The 27,538-nt window shown below is 42.1% G+C and overlaps 1 protein-coding gene across 1 annotated transcript in view; it reads right to left on the bottom strand.

Annotated features, from left to right (window-relative positions):
* Window positions 1-27,161, bottom strand: part of sestd1 (SEC14 and spectrin domains 1) — a 96,890-nt gene extending 69,729 nt beyond the window's left edge. Inside the window, exons 1-5 of the mRNA XM_083638504.1 lie at window positions 27,022-27,161; window positions 25,840-25,909; window positions 20,254-20,362; window positions 19,766-19,856; window positions 18,017-18,130 (exon numbers count right to left, since the gene is read on the bottom strand). Coding sequence (XP_083494630.1) covers window positions 18,017-18,130; window positions 19,766-19,856; window positions 20,254-20,362; window positions 25,840-25,909 — 384 coding nt within the window. The 5' untranslated portion in view covers window positions 27,022-27,161. The remainder of the gene's footprint in view (window positions 1-18,016; window positions 18,131-19,765; window positions 19,857-20,253; window positions 20,363-25,839; window positions 25,910-27,021) is intronic.
* Window positions 27,162-27,538: the final 377 nt, after the last annotated feature.

Consider the following 27,538-nt stretch of genomic DNA (forward strand, 5'->3'; position numbering starts at 1 on the left):
ACTGGAGCCTTAAAACACAATGTTGCTGTCATTTAATCTGACTGGGGCCTTAAAACACAATGTTGCTGTCATTTAATCTGACTGGGGCCTTAAAACACAATGTTGCTGTCATTTAATCTGACTGGAGCCTTAAAACACAATGTGCTGTCATTTAATCTGACTGGAGCCTTAAAACACAATGTGCTGTCATTTAATCTGACTGGAGCCTTAAAACACAATGTGCTGTCATTTAATCTGACTGGGTCTTAAAACACAATGTGCTGTCATTTAATCTGACTGGGGCCTTAAAACACAATGTTGCTGTCATTTAATCTGACTGGAGCCTTAAAACACAATGTGCTGTCATTTAATCTGACTGGAGCCTTAAAACACAATGTGCTGTCATTTAATCTGACTGGGCCTTAAAACACAAAGTGCTGTCATTTAATCTGACTGGGGCCTTAAAACACAAAGTGCTGTCATTTAATCTGACTGGAGCCTTAAGACACAAAGTGCTGTCATTTAATCTGACTGGGCCTTAAAACACAATGTGCTGTCATTTAATCTGACTGGAGCCTTAAAACACAATGTTGCTGTCATTTAATCTGACTGGAGCCTTAAAACACAATGTGCTGTCATTTAATCTGACTGGGGCCTTAAGACACAAAGTGCTGTCATTTAATCTGACTGGGCCTTAAGACACAAAGTGCTGTCATTTAATCTGACTGGGCCTTAAGACACAATGTTGCTGTCATTTAATCTGACTGGGGCCTTAAAACACAATGTTGCTGTCATTTAATCTGACTGGAGCCTTAAAACACAATGTTGCTGTCATTTAATCTGACTGGAGCCTTAAAACACAATGTTGCTGTCATTTAATCTGACTGGAGCCTTAAAACACAATGTGCTGTCATTTAATCTGACTGGAGCCTTAAGACACAATGTGCTGTCATTTAATCTGACTGGAGCCTTAAAACACAATGTGCTGTCATTTAATCTGACTGGAGCCTTAAAACACAATGTGCTGTCATTTAATCTGACTGGAGCCTTAAAACACAATGTTGCTGTCATTTAATCTGACTGGAGCCTTAAAACACAATGTGCTGTCATTTAATCTGACTGGAGCCTTAAAACACAATGTTGCTGTCATTTAACACATTCACTGCCAGACGTTTTTTTTTTTTACTGTAGTTAGCTTCTGCCAGAGGGTTTTTTTGAGGATTCTGGCTCATCTTTCAAGACCCGAGGATTCTTTTCTGCTAAGATTTTGTGAACACACAATATCTCAAAAGAACTAATAGAATGTGTGCTTTCTCTGTCTAAAAGAGTTAGTTTGTAGAGTTAGTAGTTATGTAAGCATTAGCAGTTGAATACAGCATGGTTTCAGCGTCAGAAAAATTATTCAGAGATAAACGGCTTTTTGTGAAATTCGATAGAACAGTCACTTTAACCATTCATTTTTGGCATCAGTAAGAGTCAGACATCTAAACAATAGTTTTGAACAGTAATTTCCTCCATAACAGCAGGAAACCCCCCTCTGCTTCCAACTCCTCCCTCCGTGTGTGTTCTCCTCCTGCCTCCCTGGCTCTCCAGCGGGCGTGTCACAACGAAGTTGCTGCTGCCTGGCTACTGCCTGTTTGCGCGGCCGCTGTTTGAGGAAGTCTGGGTGGACTCGCTCGTTTCGTGGAGTTTTGGTTGAGAGCTTTGATGCGATTCTGGTCATATTTATGCTGCGTGTTTCAAAGTGTGCATCCAATCTATTCTTGGAACCCCCCACCGTTGCCACCGCTGTGCATCAGCGCGAAAGTGAAAGCGTTTTCGCCATCAATTTTACAGTATGAGAACGGCTTCCTCGCGCCTTTCCCTCCAGTTTTGGGTCGCCTCTTTCTACTGTGGAGAGACATGTCGACACTCAGTGGGTCGGTAAAATAGATTATACACATTCAATACCTCCAATTCTGGTGTAGGAGATGTAAAAGGGTTAGATCAACGTCCCACCGCCAAAAAAAAAAAATCGATTCTGAAAACGTGTTAACACGTCGTTGGCAGTCAACAGCTGGATTCTGAAAACGTGTTAACACGTCCTTGGCAGTGAACGTGTTAATCTGACTGGGCCTTAAAACACAATGTGCTGTCATTTAATCTGACTGGGCCTTAAAACACAATGTGCTGTCATTTAATCTGACTGGAGCCTTAAAACACAATGTGCTGTCATTTAATCTGACTGGGCCTTAAGACACAATGTGCTGTCATTTAATCTGACTGGAGCCTTAAAACACAATGTTGCTGTCATTTAATCTGACTGGAGCCTTAAGACACAATGTTGCTGTCATTTAATCTGACTGGAGCCTTAAGACACAATGTGCTGTCATTTAATCTGACTGGAGCCTTAAGACACAATGTTGCTGTCATTTAATCTGACTGGAGCCTTAAGACACAATGTGCTGTCATTTAATCTGACTGGAGCCTTAAGACACAATGTTGCTGTCATTTAATCTGACTGGGCCTTAAGACACAATGTTGCTGTCATTTAATCTGACTGGAGCCTTAAGACACAATGTGCTGTCATTTAATCTGACTGGAGCCTTAAAACACAATGTGCTGTCATTTAATCTGACTGGGCCTTAAAACACAATGTGCTGTCATTTAATCTGACTGGGCCTTAAGACACAATGTGCTGTCATTTAATCTGACTGGAGCCTTAAAACACAATGTGCTGTCATTTAATCTGACTGGAGCCTTAAGACACAATGTGCTGTCATTTAATCTGACTGGAGCCTTAAAACACAATGTGCTGTCATTTAATCTGACTGGAGTTTAAGACACAATGTGCTGTCATTTAATCTGACTGGAGCCTTAAAACACAATGTGCTGTCATTTAATCTGACTGGAGCCTTAACACATTGAGTGCCACAGCGCTTCAGTAAAATTGTCTGCAGCCTGTGCCAGATTCACTTCCATTCAGTTGAAAACAGCTATAGAATTTTTTCTATTATGGCTATATTGACGGGGCTGGACTTTAATGAAACATTGAACACTCTTGCTTCTTCCAAAGAAGAAATTTTGTTTCTAGACAGTTCCATTATGAAATGACAGCCTCTGAAAAAAGTGCACTTTCAAGGGTTTTCTGTCATTTTTTTTTACTTTCCAAGATATAGTCACTTTTATGAATACCTTTTGCACTCTAATTCGAGCACATTCACTGACTCTGGCTGGTGTTTTCTGATGTGGTGGCGTGGTGTGGTTTCTGTAAAGCCTGCGTGCCCCCCCCCCCCCTCTCCACCTCTGAGCTGCGGGCTCCTCCCACACGCACAGAGTTTGTTTTCTCGACTCCGTTTTTGCCCCGGACGGATCCCAGCGCGCATCAAGGAAATGATGCGCGCTGGCAAACGCGACTGAACGAAAAGGCTTGGCCGTTCGGCTTCGGATGCTGGCTTTCTGGCAGGAAATCGTGTGGAGATAGATAGAAGCATAAGAGCTCAGTTGTGAGCGCGGATGCAGCTGAGCCCACTCTCCGCTGCAGACAGAGCAATCTGTACGGCTCTGGCTGAAGCATGCATCGGTTTCCTCTTTGATCACGGCTTTCCCTGCTTTCTCCTGCACAAAGTAAAGGATCTGAGGTGGGTGGCGCAGCTTCCGTGACGATGTTTAAGGTGGCGCCGTGTGATCCCTTGAAGGGATTCATGCTCACTGGCTAGGTACGACTTAAACAGCAGAATTATGGAATAATATGAATTATGATTTTAGGACGTCCACAGACGTCCTTGGCACTCCTCGTTACTTTTTTTTAGGACGTGCACAGACGTCCTTGGCACTCAATGTGTTAAGACACAATGTGCTGTCATTTAATCTGACTGGGGCCTTAATACACAATGTGCTGTCATTTAATCTGACTGGGCCTTAATACACAATGTTGCTGTCATTTAATCTGACTGGAGCCTTAAAACACAATGTGCTGTCATTTAATCTGACTGGGCCTTAATACACAATGTGCTGTCATTTAATCTGACTGGAGCCTTAAGACACAATGTGCTGTCATTTAATCTGACTGGAGCCTTAAAACACAATGTTGCTGTCATTTAATCTGACTGGGCCTTAAAACACAATGTGCTGTCATTTAATCTGACTGGAGCCTTAAAACACAATGTGCTGTCATTTAATCTGACTGGAGCCTTAAAACACAATGTTGCTGTCATTTAATCTGACTGGGCCTTAAAACACAATGTGCTGTCATTTAATCTGACTGGGCCTTAAAACACAATGTGCTGTCATTTAATCTGACTGGAGCCTTAAAACACAATGTGCTGTCATTTAATCTGACTGGAGCCTTAAAACACAATGTGCTGTCATTTAATCTGACTGGAGCCTTAACACATTGAGTGCCAGCCATTTTTTCAATCCTGTAGGTAAGTTGTGCCAGGTTTTTTTTTGAGGATTCTGGCTCATTTTACAAGAGCCGAGGATTATTTTCTGTTAAGAATTCGTGAACACCAATCATCTAAAAATAACTAATAGAATGTGTGCTTTCTCTGTCTAAAAGAGTTAGTTTGCAGAGTTAGTAGTTATGTAGATATTAGCCGTTGAGTACAGCATGGTTTCAGAGATTTTCAGAGAGTTTGGAGATAAATGGATTTTTAGAACCACCTGACGTGCCTGTGATTATGGGTGCCCTTGTCTCCCACTCACTCTGTGCGCTCTCTCTCTCTCTCTCTCTCTCTCTCTCTCTCTCTCTCTCTTCTCTCTCTCTCTCTCCTCTCTCTCTCTCTCTCTCTCTCTCTCTCTCTCTCGAGAAGAGCTCAGTTGTGAGCGCGGATGCAGCTGAGCCCACTCTCCGCTGCAGACAGAGCAATCTGTACGGCTCTGGCTGAAGCATGCATCGGTTTCCTCTTTGATCACGGCTTTCCCTGCTTTCTCCTGCACAAAGTAAAGGATCTGAGGTGGGTGGCGCAGCTTCCGTGACGATGTTTAAGGTGGCGCCGTGTGATCCCTTGAAGGGATTCATGCTCACTGGCTAGGTACGACTTAAACAGCAGAATTATGGAATAATATGAATTATGATTTTAGGACGTCCACAGACGTCCTTGGCACTCCTCGTTACTTTTTTTTAGGACGTGCACAGACGTCCTTGGCACTCAATGTGTTAAGACACAATGTGCTGTCATTTAATCTGACTGGGGCCTTAATACACAATGTGCTGTCATTTAATCTGACTGGGCCTTAATACACAATGTTGCTGTCATTTAATCTGACTGGAGCCTTAAAACACAATGTGCTGTCATTTAATCTGACTGGGCCTTAATACACAATGTGCTGTCATTTAATCTGACTGGAGCCTTAAGACACAATGTGCTGTCATTTAATCTGACTGGGCCTTAAGACACAATGTGCTGTCATTTAATCTGACTGGGCCTTAAGACACAATGTGATGTCATTTAATCTGACTGGGGCCTTAAGACACAATGTGATGTCATTTAATCTGACTGGAGCCTTAAAACACAATGTGCTGTCATTTAATCTGACTGGGGCCTTAAGACACAATGTGCTGTCATTTAATCTGACTGGAGCCTTAAAACACAATGTGCTGTCATTTAATCTGACTGGGTCTTAAAACACAAAGTGCTGTCATTTAATCTGACTGGAGCCTTAAAACACAATGTGCTGTCATTTAATCTGACTGGGTCTTAAAACACAAAGTGCTGTCATTTAATCTGACTGGGGCCTTAATACACAATGTGCTGTCATTTAATCTGACTGGGGCCTTAAAACACAATGTTGCTGTCATTTAATCTGACTGGAGCCTTAAAACACAATGTTGCTGTCATTTAATCTGACTGGGGCCTTAAAACACAATGTTGCTGTCATTTAATCTGACTGGAGCCTTAAAACACAATGTTGCTGTCATTTAATCTGACTGGAGCCTTAAGACACAATGTGGTGTCATTTAATCTGACTGGAGCCTTAAAACACAATGTGCTGTCATTTAATCTGACTGGAGTTTAAGACACAATGTGCTGTCATTTAATCTGACTGGAGCCTTAAAACACAATGTGCTGTCACTTAATCTGACTGGAGTTTAAGACACAATGTGCTGTCATTTAATCTGACTGGGCCTTAAGACACAATGTGATGTCATTTAATCTGACTGGGCCTTAAAACACAATGTGATGTAATTTAATCTGACTGGGGCCTTAAAACACAATGTGCTGTCATTTAAACTGACTGGAGCCTTAAAACACAATGTGCTGTCATTTAATCTGACTGGGTCTTAAAACACAATGTGCTGTCATTTAATCTGACTGGAGCCTTAAAACACAATGTGCTGTCATTTAATCTGACTGGAGTTTAAGACACAATGTGATGTCATTTAATCTGACTGGGCCTTAAAACACAATGTGATGTCATTTAATCTGACTGGGTCTTAAAACACAATGTGCTGTCATTCAATCTGACTGGAGCCTTAAAACACAATGTGCTGTCATTTAATCTGACTGGGTCTTAAAACACAATGTGCTGTCATTTAATCTGACTGGAGCCTTAAAACACAATGTGCTGTCATTTAATCTGACTGGAGTTTAAGACACAATGTGATGTCATTTAATCTGACTGGGCCTTAAGACACAATGTGATGTCATTTAATCTGACTGGGTCTTAAAACACAATGTGCTGTCATTTAATCTGACTGGAGCCTTAAAACACAAAGTGCTGTCATTTAATCTGACTGGGTCTTAAAACACAATGTGCTGTCATTTAATCTGACTGGAGCCTTAAAACACAATGTTGCTGTCATTTAATCTGACTGGGGCCTTAAGACACAATGTTGCTGTCATTTAATCTGACTGGGCCTTAAGACACAATGTTGCTGTCATTTAATCTGACTGGAGCCTTAAGACACAATGTGCTGTCATTTAATCTGACTGGAGCCTTAAAACACAATGTGCTGTCATTTAATCTGACTGGGCCTTAAAACACAATGTGCTGTCATTTAATCTGACTGGGCCTTAAGACACAATGTGCTGTCATTTAATCTGACTGGAGCCTTAAAACACAATGTGCTGTCATTTAATCTGACTGGGCCTTAAAACACAATGTGCTGTCATTTAATCTGACTGGGCCTTAAGACACAATGTGCTGTCATTTAACTCATTCACTGCCAATATCTGACTGGCATTTTTGGCACAGGCCAAGTATTTCCATAATGTTTGGTCATCTTTCAAGACCCACAGTAAATTCTGTACTAGGACTACAGTGATGTCCAATACCTCGAAATGAAGATCTAAGTCTCTACTTTCACCCCCAAAAAGAAAGTTAGCTTTTAGCATGTTCTGTACTCTACTTATAACCCTTTTTATACACCCCATGTTCACCAAAAAAGCCTGTCTGGGAAGAGAAAAGGGAGAAAAAAGCATTTTTGTAAAAGGGCACAATCTCAGGCATAACTCACTCTCAATTCTTTTATTTTGAACTGTATTGACATCAGACATGTAAATATTATTCGTTAGGACACAAATGACAAAAAAAAAAATATATATATATATATATATATATATATATATATATACACACATGAAGTGCTTTTTTTTTTACATTCAACAATTCAGTTTACTCGGTGTGAGTGTGCAGACAGACAGACAGACAGACAGACAGACAGACAGACCGACAGACAGACAGACAGACAGACAGACAGACACACACACACACACACACACACACACACACACACACACACACACACACACACACACACGATCCCCCTTTTAGATTTCTAACCCAACATAGGATAAGCAATAACCACGCCCTGTGGCGCTGGGATTGGCCAGGAGCAACACTGGAGGGCGAGCAGCCCAGCGATTTCATGAACCAACTGTAGAGCTCTTGAGAAGGACAGCGGGCTGCTGTGAGTGCCTTCTGCCCGCTGCTGCCTAGCTGTTCCTGTGTTTATTTTGATTTGTTCTGGTACACCGTCCTCGTCCATGTCTCCCTGTCATATCTATGATCGTTCCCGTTTTCCCCTCGGCTATTCAACACGTCCTCACCGCCCTCGCAAACTGATCGATCATTTCCTCATTCCTCCGATGATCAAACACATCTCTTGATTACTTTCTCCCGTTTTCTCCTGGCTGGCACAGAGGAAGGCGACTCCAGCTCGGCGTTACAATGGCGTTTCTCCTGTCTGCACAAGGAAGCGTTACCCGCTCTCTGCTATTCCTCTTGCTCAATTTATAAAACAACAGCTGCGGTATGTGTTTGATCGCGTGCTGTCGGCTACCCTTTGAAGGCAGGGACCTGTGTCTGTGTGACAGGCTGGGCAAGTGTTTGCTGCAGGCGCTGCACCAATAAAAACAAAAACACGTCAAACACGTCCTTGGCGGGGAAGGCCATTGCTGATAACACGTCAAAGACGTCATTGGCGGTGAATGAGTTAATCTGACTGGAGCCTTAAAACACAATGTGCTGTCATTTAATCTGACTGGAGCCTTAAGACACAATGTGCTGTCATTTAATCTGACTGGAGCCTTAAAACACAATGTGCTGTCATTTAATCTGACTGGAGCCTTAAGACACAATGTGCTGTCATTTAATCTGACTGGAGCCTTAAAACACAATGTGCTGTCATTTAATCTGACTGGAGTTTAAAACACAATGTGCTGTCATTTAATCTGACTGGAGCCTTAAAACACAATGTGCTGTCATTTAATCTGACTGGAGCCTTAAGACACAATGTGCTGTCATTTAATCTGACTGGGGCCTTAATACACAATGTGCTGTCATTTAATCTGACTGGGCCTTAATACACAATGTTGCTGTCATTTAATCTGACTGGAGCCTTAAAACACAATGTGCTGTCATTTAATCTGACTGGGCCTTAATACACAATGTGCTGTCATTTAATCTGACTGGAGCCTTAAGACACAATGTGCTGTCATTTAATATGACTGGGCCTTAAGACACAATGTGCTGTCATTTAATCTGACTGGGCCTTAAGACACAATGTGATGTCATTTAATCTGACTGGGGCCTTAAGACACAATGTGATGTCATTTAATCTGACTGGAGCCTTAAAACACAATGTGCTGTCATTTAATCTGACTGGGGCCTTAAGACACAATGTGCTGTCATTTAATCTGACTGGAGCCTTAAAACACAATGTGCTGTCATTTAATCTGACTGGGTCTTAAAACACAAAGTGCTGTCATTTAATCTGACTGGAGTTTAAGACACAATGTGCTGTCATTTAATCTGACTGGAGCCTTAAAACACAATGTGCTGTCATTTAATCTGACTGGAGCCTTAAGACACAATGTGCTGTCATTTAATCTGACTGGGGCCTTAATACACAATGTGCTGTCAATTAATCTGACTGGGCCTTAATACACAATGTTGCTGTCATTTAATCTGACTGGAGCCTTAAAACACAATGTGCTGTCATTTAATCTGACTGGGCCTTAATACACAATGTGCTGTCATTTAATCTGACTGGAGCCTTAAGACACAATGTGCTGTCATTTAATCTGACTGGAGCCTTAAAACACAATGTTGCTGTCATTTAATCTGACTGGGCCTTAAAACACAATGTGCTGTCATTTAATCTGACTGGGCCTTAATACACAATGTGCTGTCATTTAATCTGACTGGAGCCTTAAGACACAATGTGCTGTCATTTAATCTGACTGGGCCTTAAGACACAATGTGCTGTCATTTAATCTGACTGGGCCTTAAGACACAATGTGATGTCATTTAATCTGACTGGGCCTTAAAACACAATGTGCTGTCATTTAATCTGACTGGGCCTTAAGACACAATGTGCTGTCATTTAATCTGACTGGGCCTTAATACACAATGTGCTGTCATTTAATCTGACTGGAGCCTTAAGACACAATGTGCTGTCATTTAATCTGACTGGGCCTTAAGACACAATGTGCTGTCATTTAATCTGACTGGGCCTTAAGACACAATGTGATGTCATTTAATCTGACTGGGGCCTTAAGACACAATGTGATGTCATTTAATCTGACTGGAGCCTTAAAACACAATGTGCTGTCATTTAATCTGACTGGGGCCTTAAGACACAATGTGCTGTCATTTAATCTGACTGGAGCCTTAAAACACAATGTGCTGTCATTTAATCTGACTGGGTCTTAAAACACAAAGTGCTGTCATTTAATCTGACTGGAGCCTTAATACACAATGTGCTGTCATTTAATCTGACTGGGGCCTTAAAACACAATGTTGCTGTCATTTAATCTGACTGGAGCCTTAAAACACAATGTTGCTGTCATTTAATCTGACTGGGGCCTTAATACACAATGTGCTGTCAATTAATCTGACTGGGCCTTAATACACAATGTTGCTGTCATTTAATCTGACTGGAGCCTTAAAACACAATGTGCTGTCATTTAATCTGACTGGGCCTTAAAGGCCGGGTTTGCCGTGGGGAACATGAATATATATTAATTCTTAAAAAATCTTAAATTTCGAATCCGTTGAAATTTTTGAAATTGCTGGCCCAATTTTTTTTTTTTTTTTTTTTTTTTTTTTTTTTTCATTTATTTTTTTCTCTGGCTGTGAACAAGCAATTTCAAAAATTTCAACGGATTCGAAATTTAAGATTTTTTAAGAATTAATATATATTCATGTTCCCCACGGTAAACCCGGCCTTTAATACACAATGTGCTGTCATTTAATCTGACTGGAGCCTTAAGACACAATGTGCTGTCATTTAATCTGACTGGAGCCTTAAAACACAATGTTGCTGTCATTTAATCTGACTGGGCCTTAAAACACAATGTGCTGTCATTTAATCTGACTGGAGCCTTAAAACACAATGTGCTGTCATTTAATCTGACTGGAGCCTTAAAACACAATGTTGCTGTCATTTAACACATTCACTGCCAGACGTTTTTTTTTTACTGTAGTTAGCTTCTGCCAGAGGGTTTTTTTGAGGATTCTGGCTCATCTTTCAAGACCCGAGGATTCTTTTCTGCTAAGATTTTGTGAACACACAATATCTCAAAAGAACTAATAGAATGTGTGCTTTCTCTGTCTAAAAGAGTTAGTTTGTAGAGTTAGTAGTTATGTAAGCATTAGCAGTTGAATACAGCATGGTTTCAGCGTCAGAAAAATTATTCAGAGATAAACGGCTTTTTGTGAAATTCGATAGAACAGTCACTTTAACCATTCATTTTTGGCATCAGTAAGAGTCAGACATCTAAACAATAGTTTTGAACAGTAATTTCCTCCATAACAGCAGGAAACCCCCCTCTGCTTCCAACTCCTCCCTCCGTGTGTGTTCTCCTCCTGCCTCCCTGGCTCTCCAGCGGGCGTGTCACAACGAAGTTGCTGCTGCCTGGCTACTGCCTGTTTGCGCGGCCGCTGTTTGAGGAAGTCTGGGTGGACTCGCTCGTTTCGTGGAGTTTTGGTTGAGAGCTTTGATGCGATTCTGGTCATATTTATGCTGCGTGTTTCAAAGTGTGCATCCAATCTATTCTTGGAACCCCCCACCGTTGCCACCGCTGTGCATCAGCGCGAAAGTGAAAGCGTTTTCGCCATCAATTTTACAATGTCATTACAATGTCATTTTTGTCAATTTTACAATGTCATCATTTAATCTCACTGGAGCCTTAAAACACAATGTTGCTGTCATTTAATCTGACTGGGGCCTTAAGACACAATGTTGCTCTCTCTCTCTCTCTCTCTCTCTCTCTCTCTCTCTCTCTCTCTCTCTCTCTCTCTCTCTCTCTCTCTCTCTCTCTCTCTCGAGAGAGAGAGAGAGAGAGAGAGAGAGAGAGAGAGAGAGAGAGAGAGAGAGAGATAGAGAGAGAGAGAGAGAGAGAGTGTGTGTGTCTCCAAACTCCTCCCTCCGTCTGTGCTGCGCAGTGCTCTGCTGCTGGGAGTTTGAGCAGCGACTCTCCCTGGCAGCGAGTGTGGATAGGTCTCACTGTCTCTTGGGTTTGAGAGCCCCGATGAACCCCCGTGCGACTCTAGGCTTTATGCTGCTCACCCAGTCCATTTCTGGAACCCCCCACCGCAGCAGCGCGAAGCGTCCCCGCCTACAGTATGAGAATGAGGCTCGTTCGTTTCTGACTGTAAAATCGCCAAGCCATTTCCGCGGGAGGCGGCTGCTTTTGGTCCACGGGTCCCGTGGCTGTGGCTTTGTCTCTGTCTCTGTCTGGAGAGAACTGTCGCCACTTAGTGGTCGGTAAAATAGATTATACACATTCTCTTGCTCCAATAGTGATATAGAAGACGTAAAAGTTGTTGATTGATGTCCCACCGTCAAAAAAAAAAAATGTTTATGTAAGACGAGATATCTCGGCTCTGGCACTCAAGCGTTGGATTATGTAAGACGAGATATCTCGGCTATGGCACTCAACGTGTTAAGACACAATGTGCTGTCATTTAATCTGACTGGGCCTTAAAACACAATGTGCTGTCATTTAATCTGACTGGGCCTTAAAACACAATGTGCTGTCATTTAATCTGACTGGGCCTTAAAACACAATGTGCTGTCATTTAATCTGACTGGAGCCTTAAAACACAATGTGCTGTCATTTAATCTGACTGGAGCCTTAAAACACAATGTGCTGTCATTTAATCTGACTGGAGCCTTAAGACACAATGTGCTGTCATTTAATCTGACTGGAGCCTTAAAACACAATGTGCTGTCATTTAATCTGACTGGAGCCTTAAGACACAATGTGCTGTCATTTAATCTGACTGGAGCCTTAAAACACAATGTGCTGTCATTTAATCTGACTGGAGTTTAAGACACAATGTGCTGTCATTTAATCTGACTGGAGCCTTAAAACACAATGTGCTGTAATTTAATCTGACTGGAGCCTTAAGACACAATGTGCTGTCATTTAATCTGACTGGGGCCTTAATACACAATGTGCTGTCATTTAATCTGACTGGGCCTTAATACACAATGTTGCTGTCATTTAATCTGACTGGAGCCTTAAAACACAATGTGCTGTCATTTAATCTGACTGGGCCTTAATACACAATGTGCTGTCATTTAATCTGACTGGAGCCTTAAGACACAATGTGCTGTCATTTAATCTGACTGGGCCTTAAGACACAATGTGCTGTCATTTAATCTGACTGGGCCTTAAGACACAATGTGATGTCATTTAATCTGACTGGGGCCTTAAGACACAATGTGATGTCATTTAATCTGACTGGAGCCTTAAAACACAATGTGCTGTCATTTAATCTGACTGGAGCCTTAAAACACAAAGTGCTGTCATTTAATCTGACTGGGTCTTAAAACACAAAGTGCTGTCATTTAATCTGACTGGGTCTTAAAACACAAAGTGCTGTCATTTAATCTGACTGGAGCTTTAATACACAATGTGCTGTCATTTAATCTGACTGGAGCCTTAAAACACAATGTGCTGTCATTTAATCTGACTGGAGCCTTAAAACACAATGTTGCTGTCATTTAATCTGACTGGAGCCTTAAGACACAAAGTGCTGTCATTTAATCTGACTGGAGCCTTAAAACACAATGTTGCTGTCATTTAATCTGACTGGGGCCTTAAAACACAATGTTGCTGTCATTTAATCTGACTGGAGCCTTAAAACACAATGTTGCTGTCATTTAATCTGACTGGAGCCTTAAAACACAATGTGCTGTCATTTAATCTGACTGGAGCCTTAAAACACAATGTGCTGTCATTTAATCTGACTGGAGTTTAAGACACAATGTGCTGTCATTTAATCTGACTGGAGCCTTAAAACACAATGTGCTGTCATTTAATCTGACTGGAGTTTAAAACACAATGTGCTGTCATTTAATCTGACTGGGCCTTAAGACACAATGTGATGTCATTTAATCTGACTGGGCCTTAAGACACAATGTGATGTCATTTAATCTGACTGGGGCCTTAAAACACAAAGTTGCTGTCATTTAATCTGACTGGAGCCTTAAAACACAATGTTGCTGTCATTTAATCTGACTGGGCCTTAAAACACAATGTTGCTGTCATTTAATCTGACTGGGCCTTAAAACACAATGTGCTGTCATTTAATCTGACTGGAGTTTAAGACACAATGTGCTGTCATTTAATCTGACTGGGCCTTAAAACACAAAGTGCTGTCATTTAATCTGACTGGAGCCTTAAAACACAATGTGCTGTCATTTAATCTGACTGGGCCTTAAAACACAAAGTGCTGTCATTTAATCTGACTGGAGCCTTAAAACACAATGTGCTGTCATTTAATCTGACTGGGCCTTAAAACACAATGTTGCTGTCATTTAATCTGACTGGAGCCTTAATACACAATGTGCTGTCATTTAATCTGACTGGGCCTTAAAACACAATGTGCTGTCATTTAATCTGACTGGAGCCTTAAAACACAATGTGCTGTCATTTAATCTGACTGGAGCCTTAAAACACAAAGTGCTGTCATTTAATCTGACTGGAGCCTTAAAACACAAAGTGCTGTCATTTAATCTGACTGGAGCCTTAAAACACAATGTGCTGTCATTTAATCTGACTGGAGCCTTAAAACACAAAGTGCTGTCATTTAATCTGACTGGAGCCTTAATACACAATGTGCTGTCATTTAATCTGACTGGGCCTTAAAACACAATGTGCTGTCATTTAATCTGACTGGAGCCTTAAAACACAATGTGCTGTCATTTAATCTGACTGGAGCCTTAAAACACAAAGTGCTGTCATTTAATCTGACTGGAGCCTTAATACACAATGTTGCTGTCATTTAATCTGACTGGGGCCTTAAAACACAATGTGCTGTCATTTAATCTGACTGGGGCCTTAAAACACAATGTGCTGTCATTTAATCTGACTGGAGCCTTAAAACACAAAGTGCTGTCATTTAATCTGACTGGAGCCTTAATACACAATGTTGCTGTCATTTAATCTGACTGGGCCTTAAAACACAATGTGCTGTCATTTAATCTGACTGGGGCCTTAAAACACAATGTGCTGTCATTTAATCTGACTGGGGCCTTAAGACACAATGTGCTGTCATTTACTATGACTGGGGCCTTAATAATAATAATAATGCATTTTATTTATTGGCGCCTTTCAAGGCTCTCAAGCACACCGTACAGACATGGTTAAAACAAGCAGCAATAATCAAGGCATAAAAATACAAATACAAAATATAATTTAAAAACAACAAGTAAAATAATTAGTAGAGAGAATAGGCCAGTTTAAAAAGGTGTGTTTTCAGGTGTGATTTGAAGATAGGGAGAGAGTCAAGGTGTCGGATGTTTTGTGGGAGGGAGTTCCAGAGATGGGGGGCAGAGCGGCTGAAGGCTCTGGACCCCATGGTGGTCAGCCGGGCAGAGGGTATGGAGAGTTGGAAAGCAGAGGAGGATCGGAGAGCACGGGAGGGAGTGTAGGTGTGAAGGAGTTCAGAGAGATATGGAGGTGCAAGATTGTGAAGGGCCTTGAAGGTGAGAAGCAGAATTTTGTAGTCGATCCGGTATTTAACAGGGAGTCAGTGGAGCTGTTGAAGAACGGGAGTGATATGCTGAGTGGAAGCCCCCCCCCCCTTTTTTTGTGTTGTTTGTCTTGCTGGTAATTCCTATGCATATAACAACAAATGTGTATGTATTGTATTGCTGGTAATTCCTGTACATACATATAACAACAATTGTATATGTATTGTATAATAATTGAAGTGTGCCTTTATTACTTTTCAAACTAGTACCGGTAATAATGTTACTAATCTTAATCTGAGTGTTTAATCCGGGGACAACGGATGGAAATTAGCCTTGTGCTAAATCCGGCAATTTTTACACCCTTATTATGTTCCAGGTGACTGTATCTGCCTCATGGTTTTTGTGTTCATTAATTTTGCACTGTCCCGTCCAAATAAACAATTGAATTGAATTAAAAAGGGGTTCTGGTAATGATACGGGCGGCTGAGTTTTGAACCAGTTGGAGTTTGCGGAGACATTTGTGAGGAAGACCGAAGAGGATGGAGTTGCGATAGTCAATGCGGGATGTGAGCACGGCGGTGCTGTTGGGTGTAAGTGACGGGCGGAGACAATTGATATTGCGAAGGTGGAAGTAGGCGGACCGAGTGATGTTGTTGATGTGAGCTTGGAAGGATAGAGTGCTGTCGAGGATGACACCCAGACTCTTAATTTAAAACACAATGTGCTGTCATTTAATCTGACTGGGCCTTAAGACACAATGTGCTGTCATTTAATCTGACTGGGTCTTAAGACACAATGTGCTGCCATTTCCTCTGTGAGTGACTGTCAGGGTTTCCATACCAGTCTGTGATAGAAGAGCTGCTGTGTAGAAACGGACCAGCAGGCGTTCGTTGACTCTGAACTTTTTTAATTTGTCAGAGGAAGGCAAAGGAAAGGACCCGCCATACTCTGCCTCTGATTGGCTTACCTTACCCAACCAACCAATGCAGGAACTAGGGGTGTGCCACCTTAGGCACCTCACGATTCGATTCGATTACGATTAAGGGTGCTACGATTAGATTATTAAACGATTACAATTAATCACGATTACGATTTCGATGCATCTTTTCCCCATACAGGATTTCTTTGTCAGTATCCATTAATTAAAGGAAACAAACAAATTTACCTCCATTATCTTTTATTTAGATCAATCAGACCAAACACAATACATCCAAAACATTTTACATTTCCCACAACAAAAAGCTGCTCTTTACAGGTGAGATTATTTGAAATAAAGTGCCTTTAGAAACTTCTTTTATTTTAACCAAAATTCTCTGCTGTTTTCACAGATTTAGGATTAATATAAAAAACAAATAGCTTATTCTGCTGTTTTCACAGATTTCTGTACTGGCAGGATTAATACAAAAATAGCTTATTCTGTATTCAGTAATAGAAAATAAAACTTTTAACCAAAATCCTCTGCTTTTTTCACAGATTTCGGTACTAGCATGTTTGTTTAATACAAAACAAATAGCTTATTCATAAATAATAAATAAAGACTTCCAAACAAAATCCTTTACAAATGACCAGTGAGCAGCATAGCATCATCCCACAACAAGCAAACGTTTTCCTATCCACAACCAAAAGCAGCTTTAAAACTAAATAAGTGGCGGATGAATAAAATAACAGAATTAACAGATTCACCCCTTCACCTCCCCTCTCCTTCACTGCCTCCTTCCTTCAGCCCTTCACCTCCTCTTTCACTGCCTACTTCCTTTAGCCCTTCACCACTTCACTTCCTCTCTCCTTCACTGCCTACTTCCTTTAGCCCTTCACCACTTCACTTCCTCTCTCCTTCACTTCACTGCCTACTTCCTTTAGCCCTTCACCACTTCACTTCCTCTCTCCTTCACTGCCTACTTCCTTTAGCCTGCTTTCCGGGCGAAATACCGTATTTTTTGCAAATAAAGCAAAAAAAAAAAAAAAAAAAAAATTGCAAAAAAAAAAAAAAAAAACAATTTTTTGCAAATCGATAATCGAACATTGTGAATCGATTATATCGATTATATCGTATAATCGATTAAATCGATTATACGATTAATCGGCACACCCCTAGCAGGAACCCAGTACTACTAGCCAATCGAGGCAGATTAGGGCGGGCCATGCCTTTAGGAAGAAAAGAGAAACAAATGCAGCACATTGCTTGAATGGATCAGAGGGGATTTAGAAGTGGGTAGACGACGTAATGCCGACTGAGAAATGAGTGGGTAGACGCTGTCTACTCTTATCTACCCTGCACTACACCACTGACTGGGAGTTGATATGGACCGGGGATTTGAGATTTTGTTTCCATCTGAACTCAATGGCGATCTCCATGGTTTTTGATGTATTCAGCTGAAGGTTGTCGTCTGCACACTGTTTGACTGTAATGTGTGTCATCATTGTTTGGGATGAGGCCAAGTATTGTGTCGTCCTGTGTTGTTAGAGAGCTAGCTAGCTAAGCCAGCTACCTAGTCTGATTAGCCAAGATAGAAGTGCAGGGGGAGGGTGGAATGTACTTACTTTTTAAGACAAGATAGTTGCATAAACTACAACGAGCAGAAACACATCTGAACCACCCCCACTCCCCCCCACCCGCCTCACCTCGAAGCCCAGGCGGTCCTTCTCCTTCCAGAAGCAGAAGTGTGTGACCTTCTTGTCCCAGAATTCATCTGGCTTCACCACACACACCAGAGACACTTCAGCTGGGATCACATTCTGAAACACACACACACACACACACCATCACCACCATCACCAGCTTCATCGTCATCATCAGAAGACAACGTAACAAAAGATTTTCTTTTCAATCTTTGCAATCCGGCCACATTTTTTTACTTGCCACACGTTTTCAGGAAGAAGCAGCTGCGGCGACCAATCAAATGAGTTGGGGGCGTGGCAGAGGAAAATCTCACAGTAGGCTAAACAATAACCACTTGGTGGTCGAGTAGATGATTGTGCATCATGAACAGGACTTGGCTCGTCTGAAGAGTCAAATGAATGTTACGTTCACTGAAGTCTCATTTGATGTAGATGTCAATTTTTAGATTTATTTGTGTCAGGCTGTAAAGGGTCCGGGCACTCGCAGCTGAGTTCCGCCTTTTTCTTTCTGCCAAAGTCATGTTCTCATCATGGGAGTGGACGGAAAGCGGAACAGATAATTAATGTTTGACTGAAATCTGTCTGTCGACGCAGCTCTGCCACCCATGGCATTGTGTTTACAGGCCAGCCTCGCTGGTGCGCCGCTGTAAGTGTTCCTACCTGCAACATGAGCTGCTGTAAGTGTTCCTACCTGCAACATGAGCTGCTGTAAATGTTCCTACCTGCAACATGAGCTGCTTTAAGTGTTCCTACCTGCAACATGAGCTGCTGTAAATGTTCCTACCTGCAACATGAGCTGCTGTAAGTGTTCCTACCTGCAACATGAGCTGCTGTAAATGTTCCTACCTGCAACATGAGCTGCTGTAAATGTTCCTACCTGCAACATGACCTGCTGTAAGTGTTCCTACCTGCAACATGACCTGCTGTAAATGTTCCTACCTGCAACATGAGCTGCTGTAAATGTTCCTACCTGCAACATGACCTGCTGTAAGTGTTCCTACCTGCAACATGACCTGCTGTAAGTGTTCCTACCTGCAACATGAGCTGCTGTAAATGTTCCTACCTGCAACATGAGCTGCTGTAAATGTTCCTACCTGCAACATGAGCTGCTGTAAGTGTTCCTACCTGCAACATGACCTGCTGTAAGTGTTCCTACCTGCAACATGAGCTGCTTTAAGTGTTCCTACCTGCAACAAGTGTTCCTACCTGCAACATGAGCTGCTTTAAGTGTTCCTACCTGCAACATGAGCTGCTGTAAGTGTTCCTACCTGCAACATGACCTGCTGTAAGTGTTCCTACCTGCAACATGAGCTGCTTTAAGTGTTCCTACCTGCAACAAGTGTTCCTACCTGCAACATGAGCTGCTTTAAGTGTTCCTACCTGCAACATGAGCTGCTTTAAGTGTTCCTACCTGCAACATGAGCTGCTGTAAATGTTCCTACCTGCAACATGAGCTGCTGTAAATGTTCCTACCTGCAACATGAGCTGCTGTAAGTGTTCCTACCTGCAACATGAGCTGCTTTAAGTGTTCCTACCTGCAACATGAGCTGCTGTAAATGTTCCTACCTGCAACATGAGCTGCTGTAAATGTTCCTACCTGCAACATGAGCTGCTGTAAGTGTTCCTACCTGCAACATGAGCTGCTGTAAATGTTCCTACCTGCAACATGAGCTGCTGTAAGTGTTCCTACCTGCAACATGAGCTGCTGTAAGTGTTCCTACCTGCAACATGAGCTGCTGTAAATGTTCCTACCTGCAACATGAGCACCACAGTCTTCACAATGTTCCACTGAGACTTCCGTCCATCAACGATGACCGTGAAGCCACGAGCCTTACACTTCTCACTGAGAGAGAGAGGGAGAGGGAGATGGAGAGAGATAAGTCAAGTCAAGTTTATTTATATAGCCCTAATTCACAAGCATGTCTCAGAGGGCTTCACAGAAAGTATGTCTAGCTGATTCTAGCTGACACAACAGTAACAAGAATATACAGAATAAAGATAACATTTGAACAATTGATAATATAGAAAATATAGAAATGAAGAGAGAGCAGAGGAGAGAGCAGGAGAAGGGGGAAGAGCAGGGGGAATGTGAGAGAGTGATGGGGTGGGGAGGGAATGGGAGATGTTGGAGGGTATAGGAGGTGGGGAAGGAGCAAGAGGAGAGAGCAGGAGAGGGATACTGATATAGTTTGACACAGGCTGGTGTGTGTGTGTGTGTGTGTGCTTGTGTGTGTGTGTACCTGGGTATACTGAGCAGGTAGTCCAGTGTGGCACTGAGCTCCTCCATGCTGGTCTGGTCAGAACACAGAGGGATGGTCAGGATCAGACCTGAGCGTCTGTCTTTACCCCCTGAGAGAGACACACAGAGGCCATGTCCACATTATGGATCCACACTGAGCATCAAGGCTCCTGTCTCCTAATGGGAACAAGCCCCCAGGAATAGCGCTGGGCTTTGAAGCCAATTGAACATGCTGGCGAAGCTCTGTATTGCAAGTCACGTGACGCCATGCAGCCCAGAAAGGAACATTCCCATCCACTTGCATGGGGACGCCGGCAGCTGTTAAACCCAGGGGAAATTTTTCCGGGTGTCACTCAAAGTATAAAACGACTCTTTTAATTATCAAATATTTTTTTATGCGGCATTTTTTCTTCAGAAGCCACTAAAAGCCGCATACGGGTGTATTTTCTGGGGCTTCATGAACGCGCATTTCATGAATGCGCATTTGGCCACGGGAACGCGGATCATCAGCGCGAAGCGTCATCACTTCCTTGTTGTGAGGTGAGCTCGAGCTCCAGTCGTCATATGGTCATATCCAGTCCGATTTTGCCTTTTATTAAGATAATAAAGTAGTTATTTTACACGAGTAGCCCGCCGGAACATGTGTACAGATAACTACTGTTAACCGAAAACGTAGGTTTGGGATTATGTGTGTTTTCTGTGCTCTTTATGGACAGCAAGCTAACACTGCCTTGGTTAATGTAAGGAGGTATCGTTACGTTAGCCTACCCCGTTATAAATGAACATGTTCTGTTGTGATTGTCTATTGTCTAATAAATGATTTTTAAATGGCTTGCCCTGTGCATGATTCCAATTCAGTTCCGTTGACAGTATTGTAGCGTCCAAGGTGTCGAGCTGTATTAGTGTATAGATTATAATTTTCATTTAGACAAGACCATGACTCAGTACTCATATCAGTAGCCTACTTGCCAGTGATAACTGATTGCTGTTATAACAGTGAGTATGATATGACGTCTTGACAAAGTCAAAGTGCTGTAAATTTTTTTTACTAACAAGGTCCTTGTCAGGCAGTCATTCAATTATTGCTTTTATAATATTGGTTGTGATCAAGTCAAGAGAACTGGCATCCATGTTCGGAAGTAGGCTACTCGGAAGTAGGCTAAATACATTTTTCCATAAACCTTGATATACATCTATTCACCTTTTTCATCTCAAGGACCCCTCACTTTTATGGCACCAACAACATCAAAGCAAACCAGTCAGTTGAACTATGCTGCACTGTATCTAATCAGAATCAGAAAGACTTTAATGATCCCCTGGGGGAAATTGGGACAAGTTACAGCTGCTCGCAATCAGAACACACATAGCACAACACAGTATCACACAGTATCTCCCTAAACGTAAACAGTCAATACAATAAGTAAAATGCAATAGAGTAAACTAAAATAAAGTAGAGTAAGTAGAATAAAGTATAATGTACAGTACCTGTCAAATTGCAGTTATTGCACACTGGAATTATATTAATCTGTTAGTTCTGCCTCCATTGGCTGTTAAACATATCAGTTTAATTATAGGACCGATATGGATTGATTTGATTTGATTAATTCATGCTTGCAGTGGTACCAAAAGGCTCACTGAAAAACTGCAGAATTTTCTCTTTTTTTTTTAGTAAGTTATCTGGTCAAAGTTTAAACTGTCTCATTGTACAGCCTAACTGCAGTGTGTAAGTTCCTCAGCCTGTTGGTTCTGGCCTTCATTTCACCCAGCTTGCTGAGTGTCCTGGCAGTACAAGTGCCTCGTGTTGATGGTAACAGGTCATGCAGAGGATGTTGTGCTTTCTGCATGTCCCTTATCAAGTTCACAGCAGCCTCCTCCCTCCTGATCTGGAGTGAGGGTAGAGCTTGTGAGATGTTGATGTAGGAGACTCTTGAAATCACTATATTTCAGTTTAACTCAAAGATAATACTAATATTTAGTTACATTTAATTAATAAAACAATAGTCACATAATGCCATTAGCAATAAGTGGGTATACTTGATGACTGAAAAATAAGTATTAACATCTTGGAAATGAATAACTTAAGATTGAATAAATGTATTTCCATGCCAACATAGTTGATAGGAATTTGTCTTGGTTCACTCTCAGACAAAGACAGTGCAGCAGCACACAATATACAAACAATAAAAAACAAGAAAAAAACATTGAAGAATAGTACTCAGCAGCATCATATTCAGCAGAAAGTGTAAAGTGTAAAGCACTCTGTGCATTCGTGCTGGGAAGGGTGCTATATAAATAAAATTTTACTTACTTACTTACTTACATAGTTTATAGGTCAAACATAATGATTCAATGCAAGTTCAGATGTCTTACAAAATTACAAATTTTATTACAAATATTATAAAATTACATCACAAATTCATAGATTATATTCATAGATTTGGGGGAAAAGAAATGTCAAAATGATCTTTTGAGTCACTACATGACAGAGACAGTAGCAGGTAAGGCATGATAGAGTATTGTAGGGATTCCTGTCCAGCAAAGTCACGGCATGAAGTCACACCAGTTATCTCACAACTTCAATACTTAGGCTAGTTAATTATATTATCACTGATTGGTGGCTGTGCAACAGTTGCATGCTACTTTCTGTGGTTAACACACACACCGTTTGTATTTTAACTGTAAGATGCTGCCAATAGGTGTTATTGTAAGTTTTGATAACACTAGCCCTCTGGTGACAGAACTAAACAAGTCAACTTGATACAGTGTGACACTGCACATTTTTAGACTCATTTATTTAGCGAATGCAAGGTCCTTGAGCCAAGCAGTTGCCTCCTGATCTGCTGTAGGCCTATGGAGGGTGAATATTCCTCCTTCAAGTCTTTGTAGAGGGCAAGCTTCGATGATGTGTTGCATTGTCTGCTGCTCTCCACAAGCACACAGTGGGCTTGGGCTGCTGCCCCACTTGTGAAGGCTGGCCAAGCAGGGGCCATGTCCAGTCCTGAATCTATTGAGGGTTGACCACTTGTTGACCAGTGGGGTCTGACACCAGGTGTTTGTTTGGGACGTCCTTGGACTATCATTGACATTGCATCAATCTCAATCACAATAAAACTGGCATCTAACGATTAAAAAGCACTGGGTAAAAACAATTAGCACATTATCAAGTTTTAGTCAGCTCACTAGATCCCAGTATATTAATGTGATGTCAACAACTCAATCAATCTATATTTATATAGCACCAAATCATAATGACCACTCAACAGGTAGACGCTACTATGGACTCAAATAATATATCGGCTGTTTTACCACACAGGTCATGTGTCAATTAAACAATTTTGAGATTAGAGAAAAGACAACATGAGAGCGATGGTGATGAGACACAGATTTGAAAGCTATATCTTTCAAGTTTATTTATGACAATAAACAACAAAATCCTCCGATCAATCCTGACCCATAGGCTGTGGCCGTCTACTCACATTAACGTAAACGAGCTCATTGTAGCCTATTATGCTAACGTTACATTTCCATGCAGACCTGTTAGCCGTTTGACATACCAATCCAACAGCAATAAAGATGTGTTCATTATGCATATAAACCCCTAATACTGTCAAATTAAAATCTGCAACCGCACGGCTAACCACCTCTAAGCTGCTCTAAAGTTGTCCGAAGTGAATTTCAACAATGGCTGCTCTTTCAACTTGGCTGTCTCTCTGGCTGTCACATGAACGCGCATCTTCGGTGGGAGACGTCATGGAAAACGTCATGGCACACATGCGCACTTCGCCTTGGGCTGCACAGTCAGGAAGTAAATCCCGGAAGAAAAACCCCCCATGTTGGCATCATGCGCCAATGAGTAACCTCCGTCCGAATGCATGGGTGGGCGTGGCACGTCCCTTATCCAGTTATTATAATACATCCATGAATGGGAAGCGATTGTGTTGACACTTCCTGTGGCAGAGCTTATCCCCGCAGCCTGCTTCCTGCTTCCAGCGAGTCACTATCTTTGACCAGAGATGATCTCTGATGTGACACGATGCGCTAAAACAGCCGGCATTTTGAACAGGAAGTCGTAACACAATCAGGTCAATTGGGCGGGGCTACATAAGGTGAATAGCGGGCCACGCTGCCATTATAAAATAAAATAATTACATTTTTAAGTGTGCGTGTGTGTGTGTGTCTTTGCCCCCTGCAGGCAGACAGAGGAAGGATATTTGATCTAGAAAGCACCTTTCAAACCCAGTGTCACACGGTGCTACAAAGCAACATAAAACAAGCCTGAAATTAATTGGCAACAGCTGTGACCACATATGCAAATTTCCAAAACGCAGGGTGCCCCCCCCCCCGCCCCCCCCACCACCCCCACCACCACACACTGCCAACACACTTTAGCCAACTGGCATGAACACAACACCTTCCCACACACACACACACAAGGGCACACACCCACGGACACACGCACACACACATTTCAATTTCTTCATTTGGATTTTCGACTAAGGACTTATAATCACATCAAAATCCAAATGAGTCAAAATGCAAAAGAGGAACATGAGCACAACATGAGCACACCAGCAAGCTACAAAACATTTATGGATCGAGGTGACAGCGTCTTTTCCAGATATGGTAGCTGCCTATGACGGCGGACACAGAGCAAAATGTAACCAGATGTTTTGCACTTGTTTTTGTCAGACCAGCTATTTGCAGTCCAGCACACATCTGGTGCACGTGTCCTCGGCTGCCAGATGAAGGCAATGGTTTGACAGTTATATCCAGATGCACCTGTGGCTTCTGCTAGTGCTGCTATTTGAGTATTTTAGAGCTGAAGCAAAGGTCCATGTATGAATCAAAAGAGCAACCAATTTCCAAAATAAAAACAGTCTTTGTGGTTTCATACACACACGTACACACATGTACACACACACACACACACACACACACACACACACACGTATACACGTACACGTACACACACACACACACACACACACACACACACACACGGCCTTCATGCCAAATTTCAGCCCTCTGCCGCTGCCATCCTGTGTTTTTTGCTGCCCCCCTTTAGCCAGTTGACATGAACACCTTCACACACCTTCACAGACCCACTACCTGACCACCATGCCTTGAAAAGATCAAATACATTTGATTTTTGCAATATTTCTTAATTGAAAGAAACATGATTGGACCAGTTTCTTAACGAGGCACTCAAAACGCATTGGCTCATCTTCATGTTATTAATGTGCGACGTCCTCTGAAATCATATAAACAAAGACACAAACTGACACAAGACACTTTTCAGCTGAAGTCTGTGGCGGCCATATTGGAAGCTTAGTGAAATCATGATGACATCATCACAGATGAGCGTGTCAAATGTGTGTTTCAGTGTGTGTGTGTGTGTGTGTGTGTGTGTGTGTGTGTGTGTGTGTGTGTAACAAGCCTGGATGGGTCAAATGCAGAGGACATATTTCACCGGCCACCGTCAGCATGAGTGTGTGTTGTGGCCGCATGCATGTGTTGTAGTGTGTTCATGTGACAATAAAGACGGCTGCCGTCTGAAATCGTGTGTGTGTGTGTGTGTGTGTTTTACCTGACAGGAAGGCCAGTTTCTTCTTTAGGATGGGGAGCATGGTGGTCGCTTCCATGGTAACGCTGGACATCTACATACACACACACACACACACACAATTAATAGTTTTTAGAAATATTAGTTATGATGCGTCATCAATACTACAATACAACAATACTTTTTTTGATCAAGACACTCACCACCCCCGACGTACTCAGCTGCTGCAGCTGTACTGACGCTGCGCCTGGATCCTGTCTGTGACAAGCGGCTTGTCCAACAGTCGTATGCAGCGTTGTGCACCGTGGTTAATATAATATACATCGGTTTGTGCAAACAGATGCAGGATTCCCGCAATCCTGCGGCCAATTTCAGGCACTGCAGGAGGGCCGGCCACCAGCCATTTGTTGTTTGTTTGTTTGTTGTTTTGTGAGGGGCTACAGCGCCCCCTAGCTGAACTGGCGCCCCACGCAGGAGGCTGTAGGTTGAGGGGGTCCTCTAAATAGTTACTTTGACCGACTCCATTTTTTTCTAAACTTATCAGGCTCCTTCCAACGAAACGTTGACTATTTGGGGTCACCCCTAATTTGCACAGAATTGAAAATGTTTTAATGAGGCATTATTTTGTATCCTTCCTTTAAACATGTTAACTTGACACGTGTAGAGACAGTGTGTTCAAGAGGCTCTATGCAGTCTGCACTTTGTTTACATTGTTTCATGTCAATTCTGTGATTCATACAGAACTCCTGCTTTTTGTCTTTTGAGGTTCTTTTCCCTCTTCAGTTACAGATATCCTGATAGATGAGATTTCCTGCAATGAATCGATGCTAGCAGCATCGCTAGCCCTAGCTCGGCTAGCTGTGAGTTCTGTTTGTTCTGTATCTACAGTTCTGCCCAAAGGTTCTGACGTCAGTTAAATTAACCCCAAAGTGACCGGAAGGAAATCAAATGTAGCTATTATAGATGAGAGTGTGCACGCGGGACTGCAGAGGCACAGACACAATGACCTACATTCACACACACACACACACACACACACACACACACACACACACACACACACACAGCTGCTGCTCAGAACGGCTCTACGCCGCAGTATCGATTACTTTGCTGTTAATGACGTCATTAATATTAACAATCGCAGTATTAATAGCTAAAGATGCGTCACTCTGCTCAGGATAAATGTTAACGGCTCTCTTAACGTACCTCTGACCATTAAATCTGCTGCATTACGGTCAAGAGCTCGAGCTCTGCCTCCCTCTCCTCTTCTTCTCCTCCTCTTCCTCTCTCCAGATAATCGATCTATAATCGATATGAGAGGTTAGCCAGGTTTAGACAGGACAGGGTGGATGTGCTGTGGTCAGAACAGTTGTTGAGACGCAGAAGAGAAAGGGAGAGGGTTCTGTTTGCGGACCAAAGTGAAGCCAGCACAAACAAAAACACTACTTCCGGTAAAGTCACTTCCAAAATAAAAGCCTCGTTGTCACCGTGCCGCAGCTTCCCTTTGAGGAACACAGGGCTGACTGTGAAACATCATTATGTCTGGCAAACCCTTAGCCTACTGAAAACAGTGGTCCTTCCCGGATCACTGTTGATTACTTTAGCTATTGAAATTATTCTGCCCATTATTTTTTAAATTGCATGATTTGTTCTTAAATTATTGTTTTGTTTTGTTTTCAAAAGCGACAAGTTCAACCGTTTTACTTTGAAGCCAGAGTCGCCT

This window comes from Poromitra crassiceps (assembly GCF_964638095.1).
Source record: "Poromitra crassiceps genome assembly, chromosome: 6".
Lineage (NCBI taxonomy): Eukaryota > Metazoa > Chordata > Actinopteri > Beryciformes > Melamphaidae > Poromitra > Poromitra crassiceps.